This window comes from Brassica napus, chromosome A7 (genome assembly GCF_020379485.1).
Source record: "Brassica napus cultivar Da-Ae chromosome A7, Da-Ae, whole genome shotgun sequence".
NCBI classification, from domain to species: domain Eukaryota; kingdom Viridiplantae; phylum Streptophyta; class Magnoliopsida; order Brassicales; family Brassicaceae; genus Brassica; species Brassica napus.
Genome location: NC_063440.1, coordinates 24,525,482 through 24,552,936, shown reverse-complemented (window position 1 = coordinate 24,552,936; position 27,455 = coordinate 24,525,482). Strand labels below are relative to the sequence as shown.

General features: G+C 37.1%; 4 protein-coding genes, 1 long non-coding RNA gene and 1 other non-coding gene across 7 annotated transcripts; 2 read left to right on the top strand and 4 right to left on the bottom strand.

Moving 5' to 3' along the window:
* Nucleotides 1–696: 696 nt before the first annotated feature.
* Nucleotides 697–3,721, bottom strand: LOC125574862 (beta-arabinofuranosyltransferase RAY1). 2 transcript variants are annotated; one of them, XM_048736124.1, is made up of 6 exons: nucleotides 3,371–3,721; nucleotides 2,961–3,277; nucleotides 2,626–2,881; nucleotides 1,881–2,549; nucleotides 1,559–1,805; nucleotides 697–1,314 (listed from the first exon to the last, which is right to left on the bottom strand). In XM_048736124.1, the coding sequence occupies exons 1-6, from the start codon at nucleotides 3,380–3,382 to the stop codon at nucleotides 905–907; spliced, it is 1,911 nt and encodes a 636-aa protein (XP_048592081.1). In that variant the 5' UTR covers nucleotides 3,383–3,721; the 3' UTR covers nucleotides 697–904. The 2 variants fall into 2 exon arrangements, with proteins under 2 accessions (XP_048592081.1, XP_048592082.1); XM_048736125.1 differs by having other exon boundaries at nucleotides 3,480–3,718.
* Nucleotides 3,722–4,396: 675 nt separating this feature from the next.
* Nucleotides 4,397–5,669, bottom strand: LOC106405627 (coiled-coil domain-containing protein 124). The gene is made up of 3 exons (XM_013846146.3): nucleotides 4,990–5,669; nucleotides 4,786–4,905; nucleotides 4,397–4,649 (listed from the first exon to the last, which is right to left on the bottom strand). Exons 1-3 carry the CDS (start codon nucleotides 5,545–5,547, stop codon nucleotides 4,632–4,634), a joined length of 696 nt encoding a protein of 231 aa, XP_013701600.2. The 5' UTR covers nucleotides 5,548–5,669; the 3' UTR covers nucleotides 4,397–4,631.
* Nucleotides 5,670–6,100: 431 nt separating this feature from the next.
* On the top strand, nucleotides 6,101–6,755 carry LOC106406886 (60S ribosomal protein L27a-3). The gene has a single exon (XM_013847630.2). It carries the CDS (start codon nucleotides 6,188–6,190, stop codon nucleotides 6,626–6,628), a length of 441 nt encoding a protein of 146 aa, XP_013703084.2. The 5' UTR covers nucleotides 6,101–6,187; the 3' UTR covers nucleotides 6,629–6,755.
* An 814-nt stretch (nucleotides 6,756–7,569) lies between these two features.
* Nucleotides 7,570–9,446, bottom strand: LOC106406825 (F-box protein At1g70590). The gene is made up of 4 exons (XM_013847563.3): nucleotides 8,897–9,446; nucleotides 8,696–8,829; nucleotides 8,229–8,411; nucleotides 7,570–7,842 (listed from the first exon to the last, which is right to left on the bottom strand). The coding sequence occupies exons 1-4, from the start codon at nucleotides 9,444–9,446 to the stop codon at nucleotides 7,675–7,677; spliced, it is 1,035 nt and encodes a 344-aa protein (XP_013703017.2). The 3' UTR covers nucleotides 7,570–7,674.
* Nucleotides 9,447–13,677: 4,231 nt separating this feature from the next.
* On the bottom strand, nucleotides 13,678–15,472 carry LOC106364798. Its single transcript, XR_007314725.1, has 2 exons — nucleotides 14,437–15,472; nucleotides 13,678–14,247 (listed from the first exon to the last, which is right to left on the bottom strand). It is a non-coding gene; the product is annotated as an uncharacterized LOC106364798 (long non-coding RNA).
* A 6,898-nt stretch (nucleotides 15,473–22,370) lies between these two features.
* LOC125576849 lies at nucleotides 22,371–22,477 on the top strand. The gene has a single exon (XR_007315272.1). It is a non-coding gene; the product is annotated as a small nucleolar RNA R71 (small nucleolar RNA).
* The last annotated feature ends 4,978 nt before the right edge of the window (nucleotides 22,478–27,455 follow it).

Genomic DNA, 27,455 nt, shown 5'->3' with positions numbered 1-27,455 from the left:
GACAAGTGGCCTTGGAAAAAACAGAATATAAAATGTCCTCGACCATTTACCGCTAATGAATTCTTCACGTTGGCTTTCTCCGTTGGTTTAATTTATTTTTAGATTTATTTAATGATTTATGCGATAATATATTTTTCGTGTTTTGCTTTCACTTGCACCGTATCAAAAATCACTTTTACTCACACGATAACATAAATAAGAATTTTACACAAAATTTTTTTTTTTTTTGAGAAGAAAATTGACACACATAAAAGTTTGACACTCAAGTATGAATGGTTTACGGTCAATCCACCACACTAACTCATGGTACCAATAGGTTCTTCTTTCTCTCAGGTATATACGTTTTAAAATATATCATTTTCAGTGCTACAGTAAAAGCTCTAGATATTTTCCTATATCTTTTCCTTTAAGAAACAATAATCTGAGTTCTTTTTGGTTTCTAAATTGATATTTTCTTACCTTTCTTCTATCAAACGTTATTTGATATTTTCCATTGACATGTAGGTCTCTTGTCTTATACAACCCGGTCCCTTGAAAAGCCACAACGACCACGAAGATTTGCACTAATGCCGTAAGATTCTTGATATTTTACAAGTAGATATTTGAGTAGGCCACTTATAAGAATGATTATGCATAGTTTATTAATCTTAATCTAGTGAAAACATATATAAAGGTCGTGTGTACAATAACACCAAATAATAAAGAAAACCCATCCTATAAAATAATTTATATTTGTTTCATTTCAAATAACTTGCAGCTTACAAGTTCATATTTCCTAAAAGTATTTCATAAAACAATACAACAAATAAATACATTTTTTGTATAACTATACTCTAAACTAAGATGACTTCAAATAAGGTATATTTTTTTTTGTTGTATAACCTTTACTCTTTATCTCTATCCTCTACACACACATCCTCATGGATGCGTCATAGTCCCATAGACCTTTCATCATCTGGCGTTCAAGTTTCTTCAGTCTCCCACTGATCCAGTTATTATGTAAAACGTAGCAATGCTTCTTCTCACACTCTCCTCTCACATCTTCCTTCAGCCATATGTCTCTGTAAGCTCCGTTAGGAAACAAGTCTCTGTCCAAGAAATGAACGGTCAGATTCGTCTCTGGCTCAACGCATCTATCGTTTCCTACACGATGGACTCCACCTTCTCCACACAGTGTATCGTAGAAGCTAGGCTGCTCTGATAGACCAGAGGTTGCAGCATGTTTAACCACTTTCTCCATTGCTGCTATCGTTGGTTCATCTGAACGTGCGAAGTAGAATCCTGAGTTCAACCGTCTTGGTCGGTTTATCGGTACTGCAAAAACCAAAAAAAAAACCAACAATTCATTAGTCTTTTCGATCAAAGGTTGGTCCAACTAATGTTCTAAAAATTGGTTTAGACGGCAATTAAGACACAAACAAAAAAAAAATTATTAAAAAATCGGTATAGGCATTCAACAAATCAGTCTAGACATCCGTCTAATCAGTAATCTTTTATAAAGCATCTAATTGCCGCCTAACAATTTCTTGAACATTGGATTCATGTCATCATATCTCACCTGTTGTGTTGTATTCATCAGACTGTGCAACGAGAACAGAAGGACCGAAAGAGTGAAGCAGAGGCAATGGGTTTCTGAACCAATACACATCTACATCGCTCAAGAGAACGTTGTAGCCCATCTTAAGTATCTTCAAAACTGTTCTCGACTTAACTTTGGTCACTCTCTGGAAACACTTTGATCCAAAGTGGCAATCATTGAAGCTAATGTTCTTTGGTGCGTATGGATCAAAGAAAACTGGCAGACCCTGAACACAACACCCAACTTGGTTATGAAACTAGTAACAAGGAGAAAGCAAAGAGACTTTATTTGTGTGTGTTACCTGCAATATAGCAAACTGATAAGTTTCGTCATCAAGTGCACATACTAAGAAGTTTGGAACAGCGAGGCGACGCGCCCTGCAGACCCAACTCATCAGCATGTCCTTATAGCTAAACCCAGCAACTGAAAGCACAACGGTTCTGTTCTTGTCTGCAACTAAAGGGAGAAGAGACTCAAGGTCATAAGGAAACTTCAACGGCGGCAGTGCCTGATCTTTCTTCACAGGATCTAACTTCAAGAAGCTTCTTGATTTACTTCTGCTGATACAAGCTGAGATCTTCTCTCGCGTCCTAAAGCCATCTGAAGCAGTAACGAGTATGTAACGCTTGTTACACTTCAAAAGCTTTGGTAAAGCATAAGACTTAGACAAAGAGCCGTAGAGCTTCCCGAGATGAGAGTTTCCTATATACTCCCAGTTTCTTGAATCAAACTTCTTCTCTGCATTGCCTATAGAGACGCTTGAGATGGTGGAAGTGGCGTCAAACACAAACCTTCTTTTACAAGACAAAGCCTCGTTAACGATCCATTGATTGTGAGTTCCTCTTTGGTACAAAAAAGGTGGAAGCACTCCACAGTGCAAGGGGGAATCAACATTGTTCCACGCCATAATCATGTTGCCTCCTTCACTAGAATTCGATTGCAAACTCCGCAAGCTTATCATCTTCTGCAACTGTTTAAAGAAAACAAAGAGTTTAATCAAAGAATCATTACCATTTACCAATAAAAAGTTTGTTTTCTTTCATTACCTCACCGAACCTCACTCTTTTCCCATTGTACTGACGCCAGAAGCGTCCTGTTTGGTCCCAGTGGAATGGGAAACGAGGAATGTTTACTGAGGAAGAGACAAGAAGCCAGTCACGATCAAGCTCGTGGTGAGCGTGGTTTAGAGCTGAGATGAAATCTGGGAGAAGAAGAGTGTGTGGATCTATTAGGACAGCTATGTCGGATGCATAAGCTTCGGTTCTTGCCAGCATTGAGTGTAGAAACGGAGTGCCAAGAAACCTAACAGTTAAGGGAAGAAAAAGAAACACAAGAATCAGTTACGGAACCAATCATTGCAAGAAAAAGAGAAAGAGCTCACGTGAAATCGACGGTGGAATCGAGGAGAAGACGGGAACCAAAAGTGTCGGTGAGGGAAGAGTTGTTGTTGTTGTGTTGAGTGAAGAGAACAACTTTGACTTGGGAAGACAAAGCGAGCCATGAGTGAATAGCTTGGCTATCGAAGGATGAGGAGGAGCTAGGGAGAGCAGTGAAAATGGTGATCCTGGGAGCAGTGGAAGACTCTCGGGGAAAGTAAGGGTTATGGAGAGAAGGGGAGAGAAGAAGAGTGCCGTAGAAGGAGAGAGCGATTAGGAGAAACCCAGATAGCCAAACAGATATCAGCCCAGCTCCTAGTCCCTGTTATAAGATGATTTCAGACCAAAACTCAAAAGGTGAAGACAAGATCTTAAGAATTGTTTAACAACAAGTGAGAGAGAGAGAGAAATGAACCTTGAGCTTCATTGAGAATTGAAGAGGAAGAAGGAGTAAGTAGTAAGAAGAATAAAAGGGGAAACTAAAAGAATGGAACTTTAACGAAAAAGGGAGAATGGAGAAGTACCAAAACTACAGCGGAAAGACGGCGAGAGGAATGGTATGCGAATGGAGAAAGGAAGAAGAAGACATGTGAACGCTTTTCGTCATCTTCAAGAAAAATGTGTTTAATATTTTTATTTTTATAATTCCATTCTTCTTCTTCTTCTCCATCAGAAAAGTAAACTTTAGGGGTTCTATAACTTTTCTTTGCAGATTCGCCTAACGACTTCGAACACAAGATGCAGGCACAATGTCCCTGTTTTTGACTTCAGACAACTCTGTCAATATCTTTCTTTTTTTGTTTGGCACAACTCCAATTATTGAGTGGTTTTCTTCAAAAAAATAGTATACAAATTAATAATATTTTGTAAAAAAAGTGGAACCTGAGAAACATGAGGATTCTATCACAGATTTTGATCATCGAAAGTTCCAGAGCAAACAATCAACATGTTTGCCTAAGTAAAGCACACAAAAAAAAAGGGTACTGGAGGGCTTAAATAGCCTTAATCAATGTTTCTAACAAAGCTCTCGTGTCCTGGTTAGAGAGAAAAGCGAAAGGAGAAAGGTTGATCCTTAGTGTCTAATATATCTGTTGTTCTGACAACCAGCTATCACTAAAACGCTTACACAGCACATCACCTATGCACATGAGGAACCCGTGGAGTTTTTTCAAGTCACAATGAAACACACATAGATTGCTTGACTAGGAGCTCAAATGAACCATGTTCCAAGTACTTGTTTACACAAAAGTACCTCCTGCTTAAATGGGTGGCAGCTTTTCTTCATGTGACAATCCAGCTAGCTGGGTTCTCGGTCTGGCAAGTGTTGTTTGTTATAACGTTTACTACGAGTCTACGAGCGTTTTCTTGCAGTTAACTACCTGCTGATTCTAAACGGCAGGAAAATAAAAGGCCAAAACTGAAGACCGCAAAGATAATCCTCTATACGCAAATTCGATCTCAATAAACGCAAAGAGTGAATGCTTAATAGACGCATACAACAAGGACAGTATTCAAGATGTATCTATCCATTTTTACCTACTACTTGTATCATAGAGTTTTTACAATGTCAGGCAAAATATGCCCAAAGTAGCTCACACAAAAGTCTCTCTCACATGACATATCCTCTCTTCCTCCCCTTATGAGACCTTCCCCTTGTTCCGGTTACAAGTTGCATTTCACTCAGCAGCAGCAGCCTGTTCAACGCATATAGTTCAGCTTCCTCATTGTTTTCAACAATCCCTATTCTATTCTATCAACTAGACATATGATGCATACTACTTCTCAAACACTTGAACAAAAAGGCTGAGCTGAATGTAGTATTTAGTTAACCTGGTTAAGAGGATTGTCAGGAGACTTCTTCCACATCTTCCAAATCAAGTCCTTGTACTGTGTGTGAGTAAGACCTGGCTTCTCCTCCTTCAGCCTCGGCATCTCAACTTCTTCATAAGCCTATACAAATACTCATCAATCAATCAAAACAATTCTCATCTTCAATCAAACATCAAACAAACATAAAGAAGCCATATATAAAACCTTAAAGGAAGCCTTGAGCCTTTTCTCCGGGTGGCGATCAACGGGGAGGTTATCCGCGACGCTCATCTTCGCCAGCGCCTCGTCAACGGTACGAGCATCGATGATCGAATCATCGCGATTCGTATTCGACACCAAGACCATCTTCTCGTACTCCTCTTCCGCCGCCATGCGCGTCTGTTTCTTCTTCGACTCCTCCGCTTTCTTCGCCAGCGCCGCCTGCTCCTCCTCGCGCCTCCTGATCAGCTCCGCCTCCGTCACCTTCGGGACCGGCGCCGAGACGCGGCTGACCTTCTTGTCCGGCTTCTTCAGAGCCTTCTCCAGCTCCCTCTCCTCCTCCTCAGCCAGACGCTTCGCCTCCGCTTTCTTGGCGGCGTTCTCCGCCTTCTTCTCCGCGTCCTCCTCCCGCTTCTTCGCCGCCTTGGATTTGGGGCCCTCCGCCTCGCGCCAGTACTGCTCCTCCTTCTCGCGAGTCTGGCGATCCTTCTGCTCCGCCTCGGCCGCGTTCTTGCGGGATCTGGCGACCTCCGCCTTGCTGTTGACTCCCATCTTCTTCGGCATCTTCGTACGCTAGGGTTTGATTAGATTAGATTAGATTAGATCGATCTCTCGCGAATCCTCTCGATTTTACTCTCCACCACCGTAGAGAATTAGTTATCTGTGAAAAATGAATTAGCGTGCACGCGACAAAGAAGATATCATTCGGTTTCTTTTCTAATCTAAAGCCCATTAATGTGTAAAAAAAATCTAAAGCCCATTAATGTGTAAAAAAATCTAAAGCCCATTAAAGCCTTTAACATTGGATTGGGCAGGCGCATTAACTGTTTTTGCATTTGACTTCAAAAATTCTGTCATTGTTTTATGACGCTAGAAAACTGCGTGTCGTCTTAAGAGTTTTCCTATATTTGTTCCTGGAAAAACATCAGGTAGTTTACACAAGTCACTAAACTAGGCGTAGTAATGTGGTGAATGCAGGAAATAATTCCTTTCCACGACGTCGTTTCAATAGCAAGCTCAAAATGGTATGATGTCTATTGGGCTTATATCGCACTAGGCCCATACAACATAAGAGCCCAGCTAAAAGTGTAAACCCTAGGAAAGCTGAAGATAGTGAGTGAACAACCTCTAGTTATAAAACTGTGCTTCTTCTTCTGCAGAAGCCCTAGCCGCAGGAGGGAAAAGGTTCGAGAGATCGGCGAAAATGACGACGAGATTTAAGAAGAACAGGAAGAAGCGTGGTCACGTCAGCGCCGGACACGGACGTATCGGAAAGCACCGAAAGCATCCCGGAGGTCGTGGTAACGCCGGAGGTATGCACCACCACAGGATCCTCTTCGACAAGTACCATCCTGGTTACTTCGGTAAAGTCGGTATGCGGTACTTCCACAAGCTTCGCAACAAGTTCTTCTGCCCGATCGTGAACCTCGACAGGCTTTGGTCGTTGGTCCCTGAGGATGTGAAGGCGAAGGCTACCAAGGATAAGGTTCCGTTGATCGACGTGACGCAGCACGGGTTCTTCAAGGTGTTGGGGAAAGGACATTTGCCTGAGAACAAGCCTTTTGTGGTGAAGGCGAAGTTGATCTCGAAGACTGCTGAGAAGAAGATCAAGGAAGCTGGTGGTGCCGTGGTGCTCACTGCTTAGGTTTATCACAAGTTTTTATTTTCTCATTTTTGCTTTTTATTGTTGAATCTTCACTAAAACTTATCCTGTTTTGGAGTTTGGAACATGGTTGTTATGACATTGAGATTCTGGAATTTTTGCCTTGCCATTTTCTCTTGTGTTTGTGGTTTGCGTAATTTTGGTAGATTTAGAATTGAGTTCATTATGCTGGCATGATTGTTGATTTGAGTTCATTCATCGTCAAGAACTTCTTACATGGTTGGATAATATGCATGTTTGGAACATCTTCGGATTGATACCCTGCATTCATAGTGCATTTCTCTTGTCGAGGGTTATGAAATCGCTTCGTCAAATGTTTGATTTGTCTGTTATAATAGTTGTGTGGATTGGATTTCACGAGTTACGCACATTTCACGCAAAATTGTAGAAATTCTCAAATTTGTAACTTGGAACCTGAGCAGGCACGATCAGTGTCTTGATGTTCCACCATCGTACAGTAAAGCTTGTGGAGTGAAACAGTGCCCAGCTTGTTCATATTACATTATTACTCATAAAACATCCACCAATTATATCCAATGTATATATCTTTTTTATAAAGTAAACCAATTTAACGTCTCAGATAAAATTAAGGGATCCTCAAATGTGTTTTATAAATAGATTTACGACATTGTATCAGTATGACCCCAGAAGGACAAACGTTGAGAAGGCCGAGTCACATTGAAAACTTCTGTTTTGGACACATTGTAGCCTCGACCAGTTGTTCCAAGGATTAATTCTTGTCCCTTGTTACATTGAAAACTTGTTTCTACTTTTTCCGAGCAATCTTACATAAGAGTTTCTTCTAGAAATTTGTTGTCTTATGTACCGTTACTATATTGTTCATTAGCTTCGTTGTTGGATTTATGAAAGGTTGGTCAAATTAGCTGCTGGTGTTTTGAACTGTGTGAAGTGGGGGGAAAAAAGAGGCGCAAATTTCAAATATGTTATTTCGTATCGCCATAATGTTATTACAAAGAGTCGATTGCTATGACACCCGACTGTATCTGTACTCAAAATATGAAGAAGACTCAGCGAGTAGCTGGCAACGCACGCCAGTTATTGGCTTGGTTTATGGCATGATCACGAGAAGTTGCAGAAAGCTGTTGGTGTACAACTTCCTTGACGTGACCAGCACCTGTTTCCCCACCACGTTCAGCGAGTTCTAAGTACATCACAGCTTTCAACAATGCTCCTTCCTGCTCATCAAAATCATAGATTCATCATCAGTTCAATCTCCAACTCCTTGCATAAGCCTAAAATCGAAAATCCAACTCTATTGCAAACTTCCCCAAATTTTTTTCATCTAGTCAGACACAATACTCTAACATCATCTAGTTTTAAAATATAGAGGAATCATATTTTTTACCTCTATATTTAGAGATAAAAATAGCAAATCTCTATATTTTCCCCTATAAATAGAGGAAATCTATTATAGAGGCATACATTGGAGCAAATTCACCTCTATAATAGAGTTTCTCTATTTTAGAGGAAAATATAGAGATAAAAATAGAGGTGGGTTGGAGATGGTCTAACAAGCCTTTTGTTGAATTGATTATTGAGGTATGATCAGAGATTTACTTACAGAAAATAAGGCAAGGCCATGCTCAAACTGAGCTTTACTGTGTCCATGATCAGCTGCACGTTTCATCCACCTTCTTGCTAGCTTACGGTTTTGTGGTAACCCTTCTCCAACGGAGTAACAAAGCGAAATGTTATACATGGCTCTTACATACCCACCTTCTGCTGCCTTTAGGTACCATTTAGTCTGTCAAAAAGGAGAAATGATCAAATCACATGAGAAAGTTTGTGGATAAGACAGAAGGCAAAAAAACATTTCCACAAATGAACTAACCCACATGTCCAAACACAGCATTATCACACTAAACCGAGTATGTGCAGCAATAAATATACAAAAAAATGCAATTTTTAATCGAGATTGCGTGCAGCACCCCACCACATGAAGACATCTATATATAGAAACTCAACTCGACAAAGAAAGACATCTATATATAGAATCTCAAACTAGACAAGAGAGAAGAAGGCACATACAGCTTCTAGTAGATTGGTCTGCACGACCCTGCCTTGGTGTAAACAAAGAGCTATCTGATACTGTGCTCTCACATAACCGTTCTCCGCAGATTGTTTCAACCACTTCATCGCTTCCTTAGGATCTGAAGGTTGACCTGAACACACAAAATCAACCAAACTCAAAAACCCTAAACAACTCTAATCACAACAAGAATCCCTCACCTTGAAGATAAGAGATCCCCAAATTGCACTGACCAACGGCATCACCAAGCTCCGCAGCTCTCCTATACAACCCCACCGCCTTCTCCTTCTCCCCCTTCTCCCAATACACAAGCCCCGCGTCAACCATCGCGAGCGTGGATCCACGCGCGGCTCCTTTCAGAAACGAATCCAGAGCCTTGTCCAAGTCCGCCTTGACCCCTCCCCTCCCGTGCTTGAACCGCTTCCCCCACCGGAGAAGCAGCATCGACTCCCTCAGCGGCTGGAGCGCGTCTCGCCACGATCTGCACACCGACGACGCCGCCTGGAGGTTCGGGAGGCTCAGCGGCGCCGCGATTTTCGTCAGGATGTCGAAGGGGAGCATCGAGAAGTCTCCGGCGTCGTGAGGCGGAGGAGGCGTGGAGGAGGAGGGGGATTTTGAGATTGACTTCGTCGTCGTCGCTGCTCGGATTGAGAATCTGCTTCGTTTCTCCTTGTCGTGGAGCTTTGAGAAGGATAAGGAGGTGAATCGGGATCCTTCCGATGGGCCTGGTGGCCATGTTCTCTGCTTCATCTTCTTCTCCGACGAAAGTCCACCGTCGATTTTGGCGTGAGTCAAGAGAGGTAAGTAAAAACGGATTCGCTTTTTTTTTTTTCCGCGTTTGTTTTATTTATTTTTCCTTTTTGTTTTTATTTACGTGGTGCGACAATCGAACGGCTGTGCGATGAGTAACAGTTGATCTATGAGATTAGAGTGTGACACGTGGAGATCTTCAACCGCCAAGAATATTCAACCGAAATGGATCAATCAAACAAACACGAGCCGTTGATATTTTCTTTTGGGCTGGGCCTTATATTTATTGTTGTGTACGTACGTATTACCCTATTTAATTTTTTTTTGGTGCAACCACCCTATTTTAAAATTAAAAGATGAAATATCATTGCTAAAAATTCTGGTTTATTATCTATTCTATTAAAAATGATGTGCAAATCAATATTTTCCTATTTTAAAATGATTTCTTAATTTTTTTAATTTCTTAACTAATTGTATCCACTTTATTTATTGTTTTTTCAAAATAATTCGACACATTTAATACAAAAGTACAAAACAAAATTTACCTAGTTTAAAATATTTTATTACATTTTCTATATTATTTTCATTATTTAATGTTATTTATTTTACGTGTTAGCCATAATAATTTCGCATGTTCAAATGAAATTTGCTTCATTAGTGATAAAAATTCGAACCGGTTAACAAAGATTTTTTTTATGCATTTACACAATCAGTTAGAAACATACATTCATGTACATATACATATCAATTTTTCAGGTATCGAATCTTTTTGGATTTTAAAATAAAATTGCTTCATTATATATGTATATGTTTTATAATGTCACTAAATAATTTATATAAAAAGGTAAAATTAACATTTGCGCAGGATCAAGCTCTAGTTATGCTTATAAATAAAAAGTTTCGGAGCTTCTCATAATAAAGAGCTTTTTTGTATAAAGAAATAATATATTTCTTGGCAAAAAAGAAGTAATTTATTTAGTTTATTATGTAAATATATAATCATTAAATATGAATAAATTGACCTGTATAAATCTGGGTCCAGCATAGGCTGATTTATTGTCAGTGCTGATATGGCAGTGACGGAGATCCTATGGCGTTTTTATGGTTGATGGACTGATGGTGATGTTTTTTCACTATTGGTGTGTTGTATAATGATGCATTTCTATAGTGTGTACGTTTCAAAAATAGTTTGAAATGTTATTTTCTTTTTGTGTGATAATAATCTTTTTGAATAAATTAACATTTGAACCATTGACACAATCACACTCTTTTGTTACACATGAAAAGTGCTGGTTTCTGTTGCTCAAAAAGAAGAGTGCTGGTTTCTTGATCACACACGTCAACTAGTTTTGCCAAACACAAATATAAACGGAACTGTGAAATTTTACGCATTCAAATTTTAATTCCGAAGCAATCCACATTTTGAACAGAAAATGCTGATATATTTAAATACTTTTTTTGTAACTAATATATTTAAATACTTTGGTTAGGGAAACTACCTCGAGTATTTAAATCAAAATTGCTGCATGAAACATCATACAACGGTATAAATAAACTTTGCTGGACATTGTTCTCTTCTTTGGTATGAATATTAGCTCAACTACTAATAGGTTTGATTGATCAGTGTGGATATAAAAGTTTGGCCACTAGAAAAGAACTACAAAATGTGATTGTCTAAAAAAAGTTGCATGATACTACAATTTGTTTTGACTAAAGGGCTAACATGATACTCCAATTTCTCATGGCAATAACTCTGAAAGGAAAAGAAAAATAAATACAAAGATCTCCAATAGAATAAATAACATTATACAGTCTGAAATTATTGACGTTGTAATAATGCATAGGATTCTCTTCAACTCGAAGCTCTGACTATTCAATTTACTCACCATTACCAAACATGATATAGACCTCTATTTAGACTTCAAGTAGTTGTAGTTGTGTGGCCATGTGGGTCAACTTTCCCTAGTTTTGAATATTTTCTTCAAAACTCTAAAGCTTTTCATTAGTTTGTTTTAAAAAGTTGAATTGGATTGAAACGATTTTTTTTTTTGTCTAGTTGACCAAATTAGTGTTGATTTTGGATGTTTAAATCCAAAAAAAAAATATTGAAACATGTGGTAGATTGAATCTCCTTAAGTTGAATCTGTTAATTGTAAGCAAACAAATATATGATAAATAGTTATGCAACATAGGAATAAGAGAAGAATGAATCAAACTATGAATTCAAGTTCAAGTCTCAAGAGAAAACAGAGTGTAACATGTTTTTTTTAATATTAATTTTTTTTTTTTTTTTTTTTTTTTTTTGAACACGAAATACTTATATTAAAATTAAAGACCCAATGGGTTAAGTCGATTACAACTGGAGAGATTCTCGACGATAAACTGATAGACGAAAATAACTAAAACATGTCGAAAGATAGATGTGGCTAAGGAGAGAAGAGACCCATAGAGACACTTCACTTGTAGTCCTAAAGCTCGCGTTCGAAGAAACGCACATAAGTCGAAATCGACGTTGAATAGCCCAACTAATGGGTTTTGAAAGCAAGAGTTCCGGGAAACTCCATAGAAGATAACAGCTCCGGTGGGAAAGTCGCAGAGATGACTCTGTGAAGAACCGTCGATGCTTGAGACGGCATAATGTGATGGAGACGCAACAATGACATAGAAACGAGCAAATCTGGCGTGTCCACCCTCTTGCACAATAGTTTCTGCGACAAGGATAGGGATGGGGGCACTATAGGGCTGACTCTGTGAAGAACCGTCGATGCTTGAGACGGCGTAGTGTGATGGAGGCGCAGCGATAACGTAACAACATGAAGAACTGGCGAGTCCACACTCTTGCACAGGACCGTAGAGCTGACTATGTGAAGAACCGTCGATGCTTGAGACGGCATAATGTAATGGAGACGCAGCAGTAACATAGTATCGAGAAAATCTGGCGAATCCACACTCTTGCACAATAGATCCAGCGACAAGGGAAAGAGGCGTTATACCGTCCGTTGAAGAGCTATGGATCTTTTGAGCGGTCGTAGCTTTAGACGAAAACTTCACTATGGAAGCTTCTGCATACAACCCAAAGCCCAAAAGATGGTCAAAGCTTTGTAGAATCTTGTCCGAGTATGACGGAAAGGAGGCGACATATATCTTAGTGGTATCATTGGTACATGTAAGACGAAGTGTGACGATTGTACCGATGGTTGGTGCAGCGGCATACCGGTTCAGAGACGGTGAGATGCAGCGGTGAATCGCGAATCTATACCAAAGAGGAAACCACAAATGTGTTGGAGATGGTGACGAGGTGTTAAAACCGTTTCGATGTGAGCGGTGACTCCATATAAGAAAGTGAGTCGGAGCTTTTAACACCGCGAGATGAAGGGTGAGAGACTGTGGTGGCGTCGAGGTGAGAGTGTCGGAGGAGGACCGGAGTAGATCTACGACGGAGTGGAGTTCAGATCTGATGGATTCAAATCGACAGACAGGGGAGACTTGGCGGCGAGGAGCGGAAGGGAGCGGCGGAGACAGTAGAAAAGAGACGACAGACGGTGACCCCGACATGTACTCCGTCGACGAGATGGGAGGCCTCGAATGACTGAGCCCGTCGAGAGATCTCCGAGGGTTGAAACGAGGCGGTGGTGACGCGGGTTGTCGAGAAGAACCGTACGTATCCATGGAAAGAACCGGAATCAACGAGTTGCAGAAAGAGATGCTGAAGCTTGAAACGAAAATGGAGCAAAAGAAAAGAAGAGAAGCGGAAGCAGAGCGGCGGAGGAGTCGACGCCGACGGCAAGGGGCACCGCCGGCGTCAAGAGACATGGCTTGTGGCGGCTTCTCGATTCCCGTGTCTGAGAGGTTTCGTGAGTTAGGGCGAACTCGTAGATTTTTTTTAATATTAATTAACTATATATAAACTTGGACCAGAAAAGGAGAATAGAAGATCCGATTACAAACTTGCTGAACAAAATTTCCAAATTCAATCTATTACAAAATTAGTTTTTCTCACCCACTAAATCCAGCACAATCCAATAGTCCGATTTTCGAAATTCTTTGAAATCAGTTGCCGTTCTCAACCATCGATAAAGATCACGAGAAGTTGAGGTTTTCCTTTTACCTCAGATGCCAGAAATTCCCCCGATGATCTCCAAACATATAACCATCACCGTCTATCAAGCGCTTAACGTATGAAAGAGAGAGAGAGAGAGTTCCGAACATGTTATGGTCAGAAGATTCTAGATCAAAAGACATACGTTTTCTTCAATCTTATTGTTTTGTAGGATGAAAATTAAGGATATGAAGTTTACAAACTGAATGAGTTGCATCATCATCTATGATACGATGATAGATAAGACTAATTATATCAAAAATATACAATAAAGAAAGAGGTCAAGATAAAGCTGTAGCCTGTAACTAAAAACACATAATTAGAATAAAATTAAAACCCCTGATATTTCTTCGGTTAACAAGTCATTAACGTACGCACTAAGAAAAAAGACTCAAGAGTCTTTACTCTTTATGCAACTATGTCTGTGTTCTTGTGAAGACAGCGTTCAAGTCTTGAGCTTTGACCGAAGTAAGCCTCCGTCCCGTAGATTTTTTCCGCCGTTTGTCGATCGTCTTCCGCTGGATGCTGTCGCGCCTCGGAGCCGGAGGACACTTAACCGACGGCGGAATTTTAAATTGCGGCCCTGTTGGAGTTGTGAACCCATCTTCTTCTTCTTTCTCCGGCTTTGGATCAACCGGAGCTTTCACCGAGATCGTCACTGCAATAGACTTTTCCATGGCCCGATCCAAGAAAACTTTTGACCTAAACAAGGAAAAATAAAAGGGGTGAATTAATACTAAATAGGCCTTTATTAAATACTATTTAACTGGTAAAACTTTTGAGCGGGAAAGGTTGTTATCTAGAGTTTTTCTCTGGAAAAGGAACAAGAAGAGAAGGTTTGAGTTTAGGGTTTATTTAACTGTATCTAATTGAAGCTTGAGGAGAACGTACCAAGAAGAAAGAGACGAGGAAGAAGAAAGAAGTGTGGAATATTTTGATCTGGTGGGGACTCTATTTTTCAATTATTAGTTTAATATATAACGGTGATTACTTTTATTCTCCCGTGTATAAACTTTATATAATCAAAGATTCGATAGTGATATACTTTATTTAATTATATCTTTTCGTTTTCATAATATATACTTTATTTAGTTCTATCTCTTCGTTTTCATAATCTATATATATATAAAAATGTTTGCCTCCCTCCTGTGCTGCCACCTAGGATCCAGGTCAGAAAGTCATCTCACCAGAGCGCGACACCTGTCCACTCTATTGCCAAACTCTGTGTTTCATTAAAAGGGGTAAGGGCTTCGACTTTTGTTTTGTGTGGGCTTTTACATTTTTCCAAGGAACGTGGCCCGTAGAGATCCACCGACGTACTTCACGTTAACTCACGGCGTTACAGAGCCGACGACTCTTTCCGGCTACGACATTCCCGGGAATTGGAGCCAACGTGGAGTTATATCTTCCCAGTATGAGTGAAGACCCGAATACCTGGTCCAATCCGGATAAATTCAACGCGGACCAGTTTATAATAGGTGAAGAAGAGGCAGATTTAACCGCCGTAGCAGGAGTGAAGATGATGCCGTTCGAATCTACCGTCGGATCTGCCCGAGGCTTAGGATGGCGATAATACACGTGGAGCTAATGATGGCGAGGATGGTTCAAGAGTTTGAGTAGAGCACAGACCCAACGGAGAGACAAGTTGATTTCACCAGAAAGTTGGTGTTCACGGTGGTGATGAAGAACTCCTTGAGAGCATAGGTCAAAGCCAGCGTTTATGATAGTCATGATGACTTGATGTTGTTTTGCTACACCTTCCATTACTTGCGAACCAAATCTGTCAAAACGTTCCTTTTTTATTGTTAAGTAATTTCCTTTTCAATCCTTACTAATAAAAGAGACCTTTTGAGGCTCCATAAAGCGTCCACATCAGCAAAAAAACTTCTCCCGAAAGATGACACGTGGCATAAAATATAGTTTTACATTTTAATATTACTAATTTTCGAAAATTATAAATAATATGTAAACATACAGCATAAAAAATGGAAAAACTACATTAAAGATATGTAAGATTACCATTTTTCACTTAAAAAAAAAGACGGTTTATCTCCATAATGTAACATTACCGTTTTATAAAAAAAATCTTACTAATAAAAGGGACCTTTTGAGGCTCCATAGAGCGTCCACATCAGCAAAAAAACTTCTCCCGAAAGATGACACGTGGCATAAAATATAGTTTTACATTTTAATATTACTAATTTTCGAAAATTATAAATAATATGTAAACATACAGCATAAAAAATGGAAAAACTACATTAAAGATATGTAAGATTACCATTTTTCACTTAAAAAAAAAAGACGGTTTATCTCCATAATGTAACATTACCGTTTTATAAAAAAGATACTAATAAAATTGACCTTTTAAGGCTCCATAGAACGTCCACATCAGCAAAAAAAACTTCTTCCGAAAGATGACAAGTTGCATAAAATATAGTTTTACATTTTAATTTTACTAATTTTCGAAAATTATAAATAATATGTAAACATACAGCACAAAAAATGGAAAAACTACATTAAAAATATGTAAGATTATCATTTTTCACTTAAAAAAAAGACGGCTTATCTTCATAATGTAACATTACCGTTTTATAAAAAAAACAAAAAACATTCTATATAATTTTGAAAATAATAAATATATGTAAAAATACAACATAAAAAATGGAAATACTACATTAAACATATGTAAGATTATCATTTTACATTTTTATTTTTAAAAAATAAAATGTAAACATACAACATAAAAATGGAAAAACTACATTAAACATATGTAAAATTACCATTTTTCACTAAAAAAAGACGGTTTATCTCCATATATAATTTAGAAAATAATAAATAATATGTAAACATACAACATAAAAAATGGAAATAATACATTAAGCATATGTAAGATTACCATTTTACATTTAAAAATAACAATAATATGTAAACATACAACATAAAAAAAATAGAAAAACTACATTAAGCATATGTAAGATTACCATTTTCACTAAAAAAATGGCTTATCTTCATAATGTAACATTACCATTTTATATAAAAAAGAAAAAAAAACATAAATATAACTATTTGACTATTTGTCCAAGTTCTTGTATTAAACATTGCCGTTTTACATTAAAAATGGAAAAATATATTAAGATTTAAACATCTATCTTAAAATATAAAATATCGATATTAACTAAATATAAAGTATAAGAAAGAGAAATACTCAATATATAGAAAAATAAATAATAAGTAAATATTTTAAATATATCAATATACGAATAATATATACAATAATAAGTAAATGCATAATTTTTTAAAAATGGAAAGAGTACATTAAATATTAAACATCTATCTTAAAATGTAAAATATGGATATTAAGTAAATATAAACTATAAGAAAAAGAAATACACAACTTAAAAACAATGGAAAAAGTATATTAAGATTTAAACATCTATCTTAAAATGTAAAATATAGATATTACCCAAATAGAAAGTATAAGAAAAGGAAATACACAATTTAAAAAAAATGGAAGAAGTACATTGGTATTTAAATATCTATCTTAAAATGTAAATCTATCTTAAAATATAAAATTATTAGTAAATAGAGAGTATAAGAAATAGAAATACACAATATAAAGAAAAATAAATCATAAGTAAATATATAATATAAGTAAATACCCAATTTAAAAAATGGAAAATTACATTAAGATTTAAAAATATATCTTAAAATTTAAAATATAGATATTACGTAAATAGAAAGTATAACAAATGGAAATATACAATTTAAAAAAAAAAAAAAACGTACATTAAGATTTAAACATCTATCTTAAAATGTAAAATAGAGATATTAAGTAAATAAAAAGTCATGAAGTGGAAATAAACATTAAGCATTAAATATATAATATATGAATTATCAATAAATAATAAGTAAATAATGTAAATATATAATATATGAATTATCTATATAATAATAAGTAAATACTGATGTTAGGAGTTTTCAAGGCTCCTAAGACAAATGTTGTAGTATAAATGATTGTCGAACCAGTTCTGAGGGATATCAAAGCACTGAGAATGCAAGTACTCACTTAATCTAAGTGCAACCAATGATTTAGAAGGGTTTTAAACTATGACTAAAACTAGAAAGCAATAACAGAATGATACTTTCTTGACTAAAGGAAAAGAGAACTCATGGGTATAGGGATTAGACCTTGGGTGATCAAGTATCGAACTAAGGATGGCAGATGATCAATCAAACTATCAACCTTAAGCCTAGACACAATTCTAAGCAAGCTCTATGTCTAGATGAATGCTCATTTGCTAACATATCTCAAACATCAAATGTCTTTGGTTGAATAATATGGAAGCAATCATTACTAACAAGTCTATTAGCTATCTTAGTACCTTTAACAACAAATGTCTTTGGCAAAGTATACTAAAAGCCTAGGAGAGTTGTCTCGGGCATTTCATCGAACACCTTTCGGGTGAGAAATGCCTAAGGATCAACAACTGAGTGGCCAACTCAGAAGATGCATTATGATTACTCTACTAGCAAGGAAATATGAATGATCTACACTAAAACATCCTAACTCTAACTTAATCACCCTTAATCTCCCTAACCCATGAATTCCAAAGGTGATTACTCACTAATCTCCATGATTCCTCTTAAACCCATATTGGATTTCAGATTAACCATGTAGAGAAATAGATAAGAAATCAACAAGAACACAAGAACATAACAAATCAAAACCCAAGAGATGAACTTCTCAAGAGGGTTCTTGTGTCTTTCTCAATAGATCAAAGATAAAAGATAATCTGCCACTGGTGGCTACAAAAGATGTTTAAAACATAGGTTTTTCCAAGTGCAAAACGTCCAAAATAAATTGCAAAAAGGTCCTTAAGAAATCATGATTTTCGGCAGCAAAATAACGCGGAGCGACTTGCAGGTGTCGCTCCGGGAAGTCGCTCCAGGGCCGATTTTTGGTGTGTCCGGGCGAGAGGTCGCGAGCGACTTTGGTGTGTCGCTCCAACGGGTCGCTCTGGATCGGGAGCGACCTTGGTAGGTCGCTCTGAGAGGTCGCTCCAGGCTTCGCTTCGTGTCGTCTCGCCATAGAGACGCGAGCGACCTCGGGGTGTCGCTTTGGGAGGTCGCTCCGAGAAGGGTGTGAGATGCGAGCGACCTCGGTGCGTCGCTCTGGGCAAGTCGCTCTAGCTTCCTACGGGATGAATATGGCGAGCGACTTCACGGGGTCGCTCTAGCTAGGTCGCTCTGAGAGGTGCTTTGGAGCGACCTCATGACGTCGCTGCGGAACCTCGCTCCCATGCTCTGCTCGTCCAATGATCACCTGTTTCACGTCCTTTAAGCTCCAAATGCATCCAAATGTCCCCAAGAACTCCATGTGGCACTCCAACACCTAATGAGGACAATGAATGCAAAATGCAACCTAGACATGGCTAAATCCTAATCTATATGATGAAAATGCTAATGGATGAATGGATAAAACAATGCAAATATGCAAGATATCAACTCCCCCAAACTTGTTCTTTTACTTGTCCACAAGTGAACTTTCTAGAACTCATAGGGAGAGAGGTTGAAGGTGGGAGCACATAGCCAAAAGAAACACAACTAGCACACTCTCTTATTACACTCTAGCTTCTCTAGGCCTATCTTAACTCTTTTTGTTCTTACACTCATCATCAAGCATCCACACATTCAAATCAACCAACTCTCACATTCATTAAGCACAAAACATCAGGTGAATTCTTGCAAATGGTCAGTTGGTCCAAGTCATTTGGTTGGGTAAGGGAAGGCTTTTATTCAAGTGATTCAAGAGGTTCAAAACATATGATCTTTAAGGTGGTTTACTCTCAAAACAAGTAGCCTTGACATTGCACATAATATATCTAAGAAAGGGACCAACTCATGCATACAATGCTCAATCTCCATTGTTCTACCCTTTTCCCAAACATACAATTACACAATCATTCCCAAATGTCAAACCCAACTCACATCTCTCACCAAAAGATCCTAAGAACTTTAACTCCTTCTCTTTGAAATCTACAAGGGATTTTTCACAACCTCAAAACATTTCTTAGCTCCTAACAACTTTGCTAGCCCCCTTTTCTTTTTTTTTTTTTTTTTTTTTCTTTTTCTTTTTTTTTTTTTTTTTTTTTTTTTTTTTTTTTTTTTTTTTTTTTTGGGGGCCAAGACTTTCAAAACTTGAGCTAGAGGATTCTCTACTTATCCCAACAAAACAATTCACTTAAGCACAAAGAGTCTATTCTTTTTCTTTTTCATTTCTCCCAAATCATAATCACAACACTCACCCCCCACCTATAGCTAGACAATAGAGTGCCCAATCTAGCAAGAATGAAGATCAAGCATTGTCGTTCCCGATACTCTCAACATTATGCACATGTAAGACTTTCCGAAAAAGGCCTCACTCATCAAACAATGAAAGCTTAAAAGGAGGAAAAGGTTTTGGGAGTGGTCTACCACTAGAGTTTGTCAAAAAAGATCGGCATAAAAGATGTGACAACTCAAGTGTGTATAGCCATGACTCAGTACACAAGGGACCATGAGCAAGAAGCATTAAGTTCGTTCAGTTCAAATAAGGTTGTAGTTGGTTTCAAAGACTGAGTTTCAGCAATCAACAAGTTTCAGGAAGAGTTTTCAAGGCTCGAAACATACAAGTCTTTTTGAGAGGTGCAAAAGCTACTCAGGTGCAATGTAGTGTTCTTTACAAGGCATTTAAAATTGCTCCCAATGCAAGTGAATGCAACCTATATGCTCTAGACTCTCCTAGAAATGCAAATGATGCAAATTAAATGATTGTTTTTTTTTTTTTTTTTTTATATGCAAATAGGTATGCAATGCATGACTCAATGAAACAACATCAAAGCAAACATGATCAAATACTTGGTACCTCCCCCAAACTTGAGTTACACAGTCTCTGTGTTGTCAAGTAGAGAGAGATACCGAAAAGAAGACTAATATGCAAAAAATGAAATGGTATATACAAGGGAGTGTGGTGGTTTACCTTCTATAGGGAATGAGTAGAGGGAGATGCTCCCTCCTCGTCGTCCTCAGGTGGTAACTCTTCAAGGTGCTCATCAGCAGGAGTGGCCATCTCTTCAATGTAGAAGGCTTGCCCGAACACAGTTGGTTTCCTCATTTTCTCCTTGATGTCAAAGTGGAGGATGTTCTCTTTACCCAAATGGAGATCAATCGTGCCTTCCTTCACATTAACAATAGCTCCTGCTGTAGCTAAGAATGGCCTTCCTAGAATCAATGGGTCTTGAGCCTCCTCACCCATCTCAAGCACCACAAAATCTGTAGGTATCTCATACCTTCCAATCTTCACAGGGAGGTCCTCTAAGATGCCCACAGGGTACTTCACTGAACGATCAGCTAACACCAGAGAGAGTCTACACTTCTTGTACTGAGTGAATCCAAGCTTCTTTGCAACAGACAAAGGCATCAAGCTGACACTAGCTCCCAAATCGCAGAGACTTTTCTCAAATACCATAGGTCCAAGAGCACAAGGTAGTGTGAAGCTTCCTGGATCCTCTAATTTCTCTGGAACATCAAGCCTCTGGATGATGGCATTGCACTCATGGGTAAGAATCATCATGCCTTCCATCTCCTTCTTCTTTGCAGCTACAACATCTTTCAGGAAATTGTTGTATTGAGGAATCAACATGAAAGCATCGATGATGGGCATTGCAACCTGAGCTTCACTCATTTGCTTCTCAAACAGAGCCTTGTACTTCTCTAGCAGCTGCTTCTTGAATCTACCAGGGAATGGAAGTTTGGGTTCATAGGGAGGAGGAACAAAAGAACTTTCACTTGCTGGAGTAACAACTTCACCATCTTTTACTGTCTTCTTCTCTTCCCCAACCTTTCCTTTACCTTTGGCTTCCACTATCTTCTCCAAGATCTCGTCATTGATCTTCTCATCAACAATCACCACTTCATCATCTATGTTGATGGCAACCCCCTCACCTAGTTTCTCAGCATCCTTGGTGAGGGTTCTAGGAGGTAACTGCTTACCACTCCTAAGGGTGATAGCTTTGGCCTCCTTGGGGTTTTGGTCAGACTTTCCAGGTAGAGATCCTTGCTGGCGATTCTGGTGAGTGTTCATGGAAGCAAACTGATTCTCTAAATTCCTGACTGTAGAAGCAAGGTGTGAGAATTTGTTGTTGAGCTCATTGTAGCTCCCATCAATCTTGGTATGAAGGTTCTTCAACTCATAACCAACATGCTTCTCACTTCTAGTCTGAGACTCCAAGATTTGTTTCAGTAAGGTATCAGTGCTGCTCTCTTGGGGAGCAGAGGAACCAGACGAGGGGTTTTGCTGAGACTGATAGTTGCCTTGCTGGTTGTTTCTTGGCGGATAGCCACTCTGTTGGTTGTTTGGATAGGATTTCTGTTGGTAGTTGTTGTACTGAAAGTTGGGCTCCTTTTTGTACCAGCTACCATTGTTGTTAATGAAACACAACTCCTCTTGACCTTCCAAACCCTCAACCTCATTGACAGCAAGTGGATCTTCCTGCTTGGAGTTACCAACAAACTTCAGCTGCTCTTGGGTGGCTTTTTCAGCAATGAGTAGGTCGATTTTATCTTCCAAAGCTTTGATCTCTTTCCTCGTCTGCTTATCATCTGTTCTACTGCCTCTGTCGTGGTCTCCACTGTAGACTGCATCACTCTTTACCATGTTGTCAACCAGCTCTTCTGCATCCTCCTCAGTTCTCCCCAAGAAGAACCCATTGCTAGCTGTATCCAGTCTGGCTCTGTACTTAGGAAGAGCACCACGGTAGAATGTGCTCAGCAAGCTCTCCTTAGAAAAGCCATGGTGTGGGCATTGAGCTTGGTAGCCCTTGAATCTCTCCCAGGCTTCACTGAAGCCTTCCAAGTTCTTCTGTTGAAAGCTGGAAATCTCGTTTCTCAGCTTAGCAGTTCTTGAAGTAGAGAAGAACTTCTCCAAGAATGCTTTCTTGCAGTCATCCCAAGTGGTGATGGAGTCGCTGGGTAGAGACTTCTCCCACTGACGTGCCTTATCCCCCAAAGAGAAAGGGAATAGCTTGAGCTTTAAGGCATCTTCGGACACACCATTGGTTTTTGACAACCCACAGTAGCTGTCGAACCTGTCCAAGTGATCAAATGGATCCTCTAGAGCCAAGCCATGATACTTGTTGTTCTCGATCACGTTGAGGAGTCCTGATTTGATCTCAAAGTTGTTGGCTGCCACAGCGGGTGCTCGGATTCCCAATCTATGACCATGAATGTTGGGACGGTCGTAAGTGCCAATGGGTCGAGCTGCTCGCTGTTGGTTAGGTGGGCCATTGTTGTTAGCGCCATTGACGCCTGCATCTTCTTGATGGACGTCTCCCATGTCAGTGTTCAGTCTCTGCAATTGAGCCTGTTGTTCTTCTTCTCTTCTCTTTCTAGCACACTCTCTCTCTAAAGCTCTGATGTCTGCAGCTCTTGGAACTAGGTTTGATGGACCCCTGCTCCTCAAGTTCATACACCTGTAGAATTAAGGGAGGTGAAGAAGAGTCAGTAACAAAAGAAAATAAAAATGACTTAGTCTCAAGCAAGTGACTAAATCTCAATGTTCAAATCTACTCAGAATTTGGCAACGGCGCCAATTTGATGTTAGGAGTTTTCAAGGCTCCTAAGACAAATGTTGTAGTATAAATGATTGTCGAACCAGTTCTGAGGGATATCAAAGCACTGAGAATGCAAGTACTCACTTAATCTAAGTGCAACCAATGATTTAGAAGGGTTTTAAACTATGACTAAAACTAGAAAGCAATAACAGAATGATACTTTCTTGACTAAAGGAAAAGAGAACTCATGGGTATAGGGATTAGACCTTGGGTGATCAAGTATCGAACTAAGGATGGCAATGATCAATCAAACTATCAACCTTAAGCCTAGACACAATTCTAAGTAAGCTCTATGTCTAGATGAATGCTCATTTGCTAACATATCTCAAACATCAAATGTCTTTGGTTGAATAATATGAAAGCAATCATTACTAACAAGTCTATTAGCTATCTTAGTACCTTTAACAACAAATGTCTTTGGCAAAGTATACTAAAAGCCTAGGAGAGTTGTCTCGGGCATTTCATCGAACACCTTTCGGGTGAGAAATGCCTAAGGATCAACAACTGAGTGGCCAACTCAGAAGATGCATTATGATTACTCTACTAGCAAGGAAATATGAATGATCTACACTAAAACATCCTAACTCTAACTAATCACCCTTAATCTCCCTAACCCATGAATTCCAAAGGTGATTACTCACTAATCTCCATGATTCCTCTTAAACCCATATTGGATTTCAGATTAACCATGTAGAGAAATAGATAAGAAATCAACAAGAACACAAGAACATAACAAATCAAAACCCAAGAGATGAACTTCTCAAGAGGTTCTTGTGTCTTTCTCAATAGATCAAAGATAAAAGATAATCTGCCACTGGTGGCTACAAAAGATGTTTAAAACATAGGTTTTTCCAAGTGCAAAACGTCCAAAATAAATTGCAAAAAGGTCCTTAAGAAATCATGATTTTCGGCAGCAAAATAACGCGGAGCGACTTGCAGGTGTCGCTCCGGGAAGTCGCTCCAGGGCCGATTTTTGGTGTGTCCGGGCGAGAGGTCGCGAGCGACTTTGGTGTGTCGCTCCAACGGGTCGCTCTGGATCGGGAGCGACCTTGGTAGGTCGCTCTGAGAGGTCGCTCCAGGCTTCGCTTCGTGTCGTCTCGCCATAGAGACGCGAGCGACCTCGGGGTGTCGCTTTGGGAGGTCGCTCCGAGAAGGGTGTGAGATGCGAGCGACCTCGGTGCGTCGCTCTGGGCAAGTCGCTCTAGCTTCCTACGGGATGAATATGGCGAGCGACTTCACGGGGTCGCTCTAGCTAGGTCGCTCTGAGAGGTGCTTTGGAGCGACCTCATGACGTCGCTGCGGAACCTCGCTCCCATGCTCTGCTCGTCCAATGATCACCTGTTTCACGTCCTTTAAGCTCCAAATGCATCCAAATGTCCCCAAGAACTCCATGTGGCACTCCAACACCTAATGAGGACAATGAATGCAAAATGCAACCTAGACATGGCTAAATCCTAATCTATATGATGAAAATGCTAATGGATGAATGGATAAAACAATGCAAATATGCAAGATATCAAATACACAACTTTTTTTTAAAAATGGAAAAAGTTCATTAAGCATTAAACATCTATCTTAAAATGTAAAATATATAATATAAGTAAATACACAATTTGAAAAAATGGAAAAAGTACATTAAGATTTAAATATCTATTTTAAAATATAAAATATAGATATTACGTAAAAAAATATAAGAAATGGAAATAAACATTTTAAAAAATAGAAAAAGAACATTAAGATTTAAGCATCTATCTTAAAATGTACATCTATCTTAAAATGGTAGTAAATTATATTAAAATGGAAATACCATATTAAACAAAAAAAATAAAAATGTATAGTTTTACTTCAAGAAAGTCCCTATAAAACTCATTATAACATCAACATCAACCTCACACTATGATGGATTGGTGAGTCTAACGTGAAGACAAAAATATAAATATTTGATTTTCAAGATAAGAAATTCATCTTTTATTTAGTTACTCAATATATAATATCTTAAATTATTTTTTAAAAAATATACATAATTTATATATATAGATTAATCTTCCAAACTTAAACTATTATATTATATATGAATAATGTTTTTAAATAAAAATAATTTCTGATTTAAAAAAAAATAAAAACAACAAATGGTTATTTTCAAATAATGGATGTAATTTACATTATACTATCATTTAACAAGTATTAGATACGTTTTGATATATCATTATTTTCTATTTCCAGAAAACAATAAATTGTTAAACATCAATATCATCTAGGTTAAGTATACGAACATAACAAATTCAAACATCACAAAAAATATTTACATAAACAATATTCAAAAGAATAGTTATATACTTAATATTTGAAAATCAAAGATATTTTTGCTAAAATTGTACTTACCTGGCCAAGGAGATCGACCATCTTTTTACGGATCAATCGATTATTGAGCATGTGGTCGATCCAAAAATATTCTACAGTTTAATTAAATATCTAAAACATTTATTCTAACACTCAACATATAGTTTTGCTAAATATGATAAATAGATAGCCAACAAAATTACAAAAACATATTTAAATAGTAAAAAATATGTTAATTTAACGTGTTAAAGTTTAAAAACAAATTTTAATTATGACATGTATCTTAACATTTATATAAATATATATCATAACCTAAATATAAATGATTTAACAATTTAAATTAGAAAAAAATAAAAAATCCCGGGCGTAGCCCGGGTTAATCCCTAGTACTAATAAAATTGACCTTTTAAGGCTCCATAGAGCGTCCACATCAGCAAAAAAACTTCTCCCGAAAGATGACAAGTTGCATAAAATATAGTTTTACATTTTAATTTTACTAATTTTCGAAAATTATAAATAATATGTAAACATACAGCACAAAAAATGGAAAAACTACATTAAAAATATGTAAGATTATCATTTTTCACTTAAAAAAAAGACGGCTTATCTTCATAATGTAACATTACCGTTTTATAAAAAAAACAAAAAACATTCTACATAATTTTGCAAATAATAAATATATGTAAAAATACAACATAAAAAATGGAAATACTACATTAAACATATGTAAGATTATCATATTACATTTTTATTTTAAAAAAAATAAAATGTAAACATACAACATAAAAATGGAAAAACTACATTAAACATATGTAAAATTACCATTTTTCACTAAAAAAAAGACGGTTTATCTCCATATATAATTTAGAAAATAATAAATAATATGTAAACATACAACATAAAAAATGAAAATAATACATTAAGCATATGTAAGATTACCATTTTACATTTAAAAATAACAATAATATGTAAACATACAACATAAAAAAAATAGAAAAACTACATTAAACATATGTAAGATTACCATTTTCACTAAAAGAAATGGCTTATCTTCATAATGTAACATTACCATTTTATATAAAAAAGAAAAAAAACATAAATATAACTATTTGACTATTTGTCCAAGTTCTTGTATTAAACATTGCCGTTTTACATTAAAAATGGAAAAATACATTAAGATTTAAACATCTATCTTAAAATATAAAATATCGATATTAACTAAATATAAAGTATAAGAAAGAGAAATACTCAATATATAGAAAAATAAATAATAAGTAAATATTATAAATATATAAATATACGAATAATATATACAATAATAAGTAAATGCATAATTTTTAAAAAAATGGAAAGAGTACATTAAATATTAAACATCTATCTTAAAATGTAAAATATGGATATTAAGTAAATATAAACTATAAGAAAAAGAAATACACAACTTAAAAACAATGGAAAAAGTATATTAAGATTTAAACATCTATCTTAAAATGTAAAATATAGATATTACCCAAATAGAAAGTATAAGAAAAGGAAATACACAATTTAAAAAAATGGAAGAAGTACATTAGTATTTAAATATCTATCTTAAAATGTAAATCTATCTTAAAATATAAAATTATTAGTAAATAGAAAGTATAAGAAATAGAAATACACAATATAAAGAAAAATAAATCATAAGTAAATATATAATATAAGTAAATACCCAATTTAAAAAATGGAAAATTACATTAAGATTTAAAAATATATCTTAAAATTTAAAATATAGATATTACGTAAATAGAAAGTATAACAAATGGAAATATACAATTTAAAAAAAAGGAAAACGTACATTAAGATTTAAACATCTATCTTAAAATGTAAAATAGAGATATTAAGTAAATAAAAAGTCATGAAGTGGAAATAAACATTAAGCATTAAATA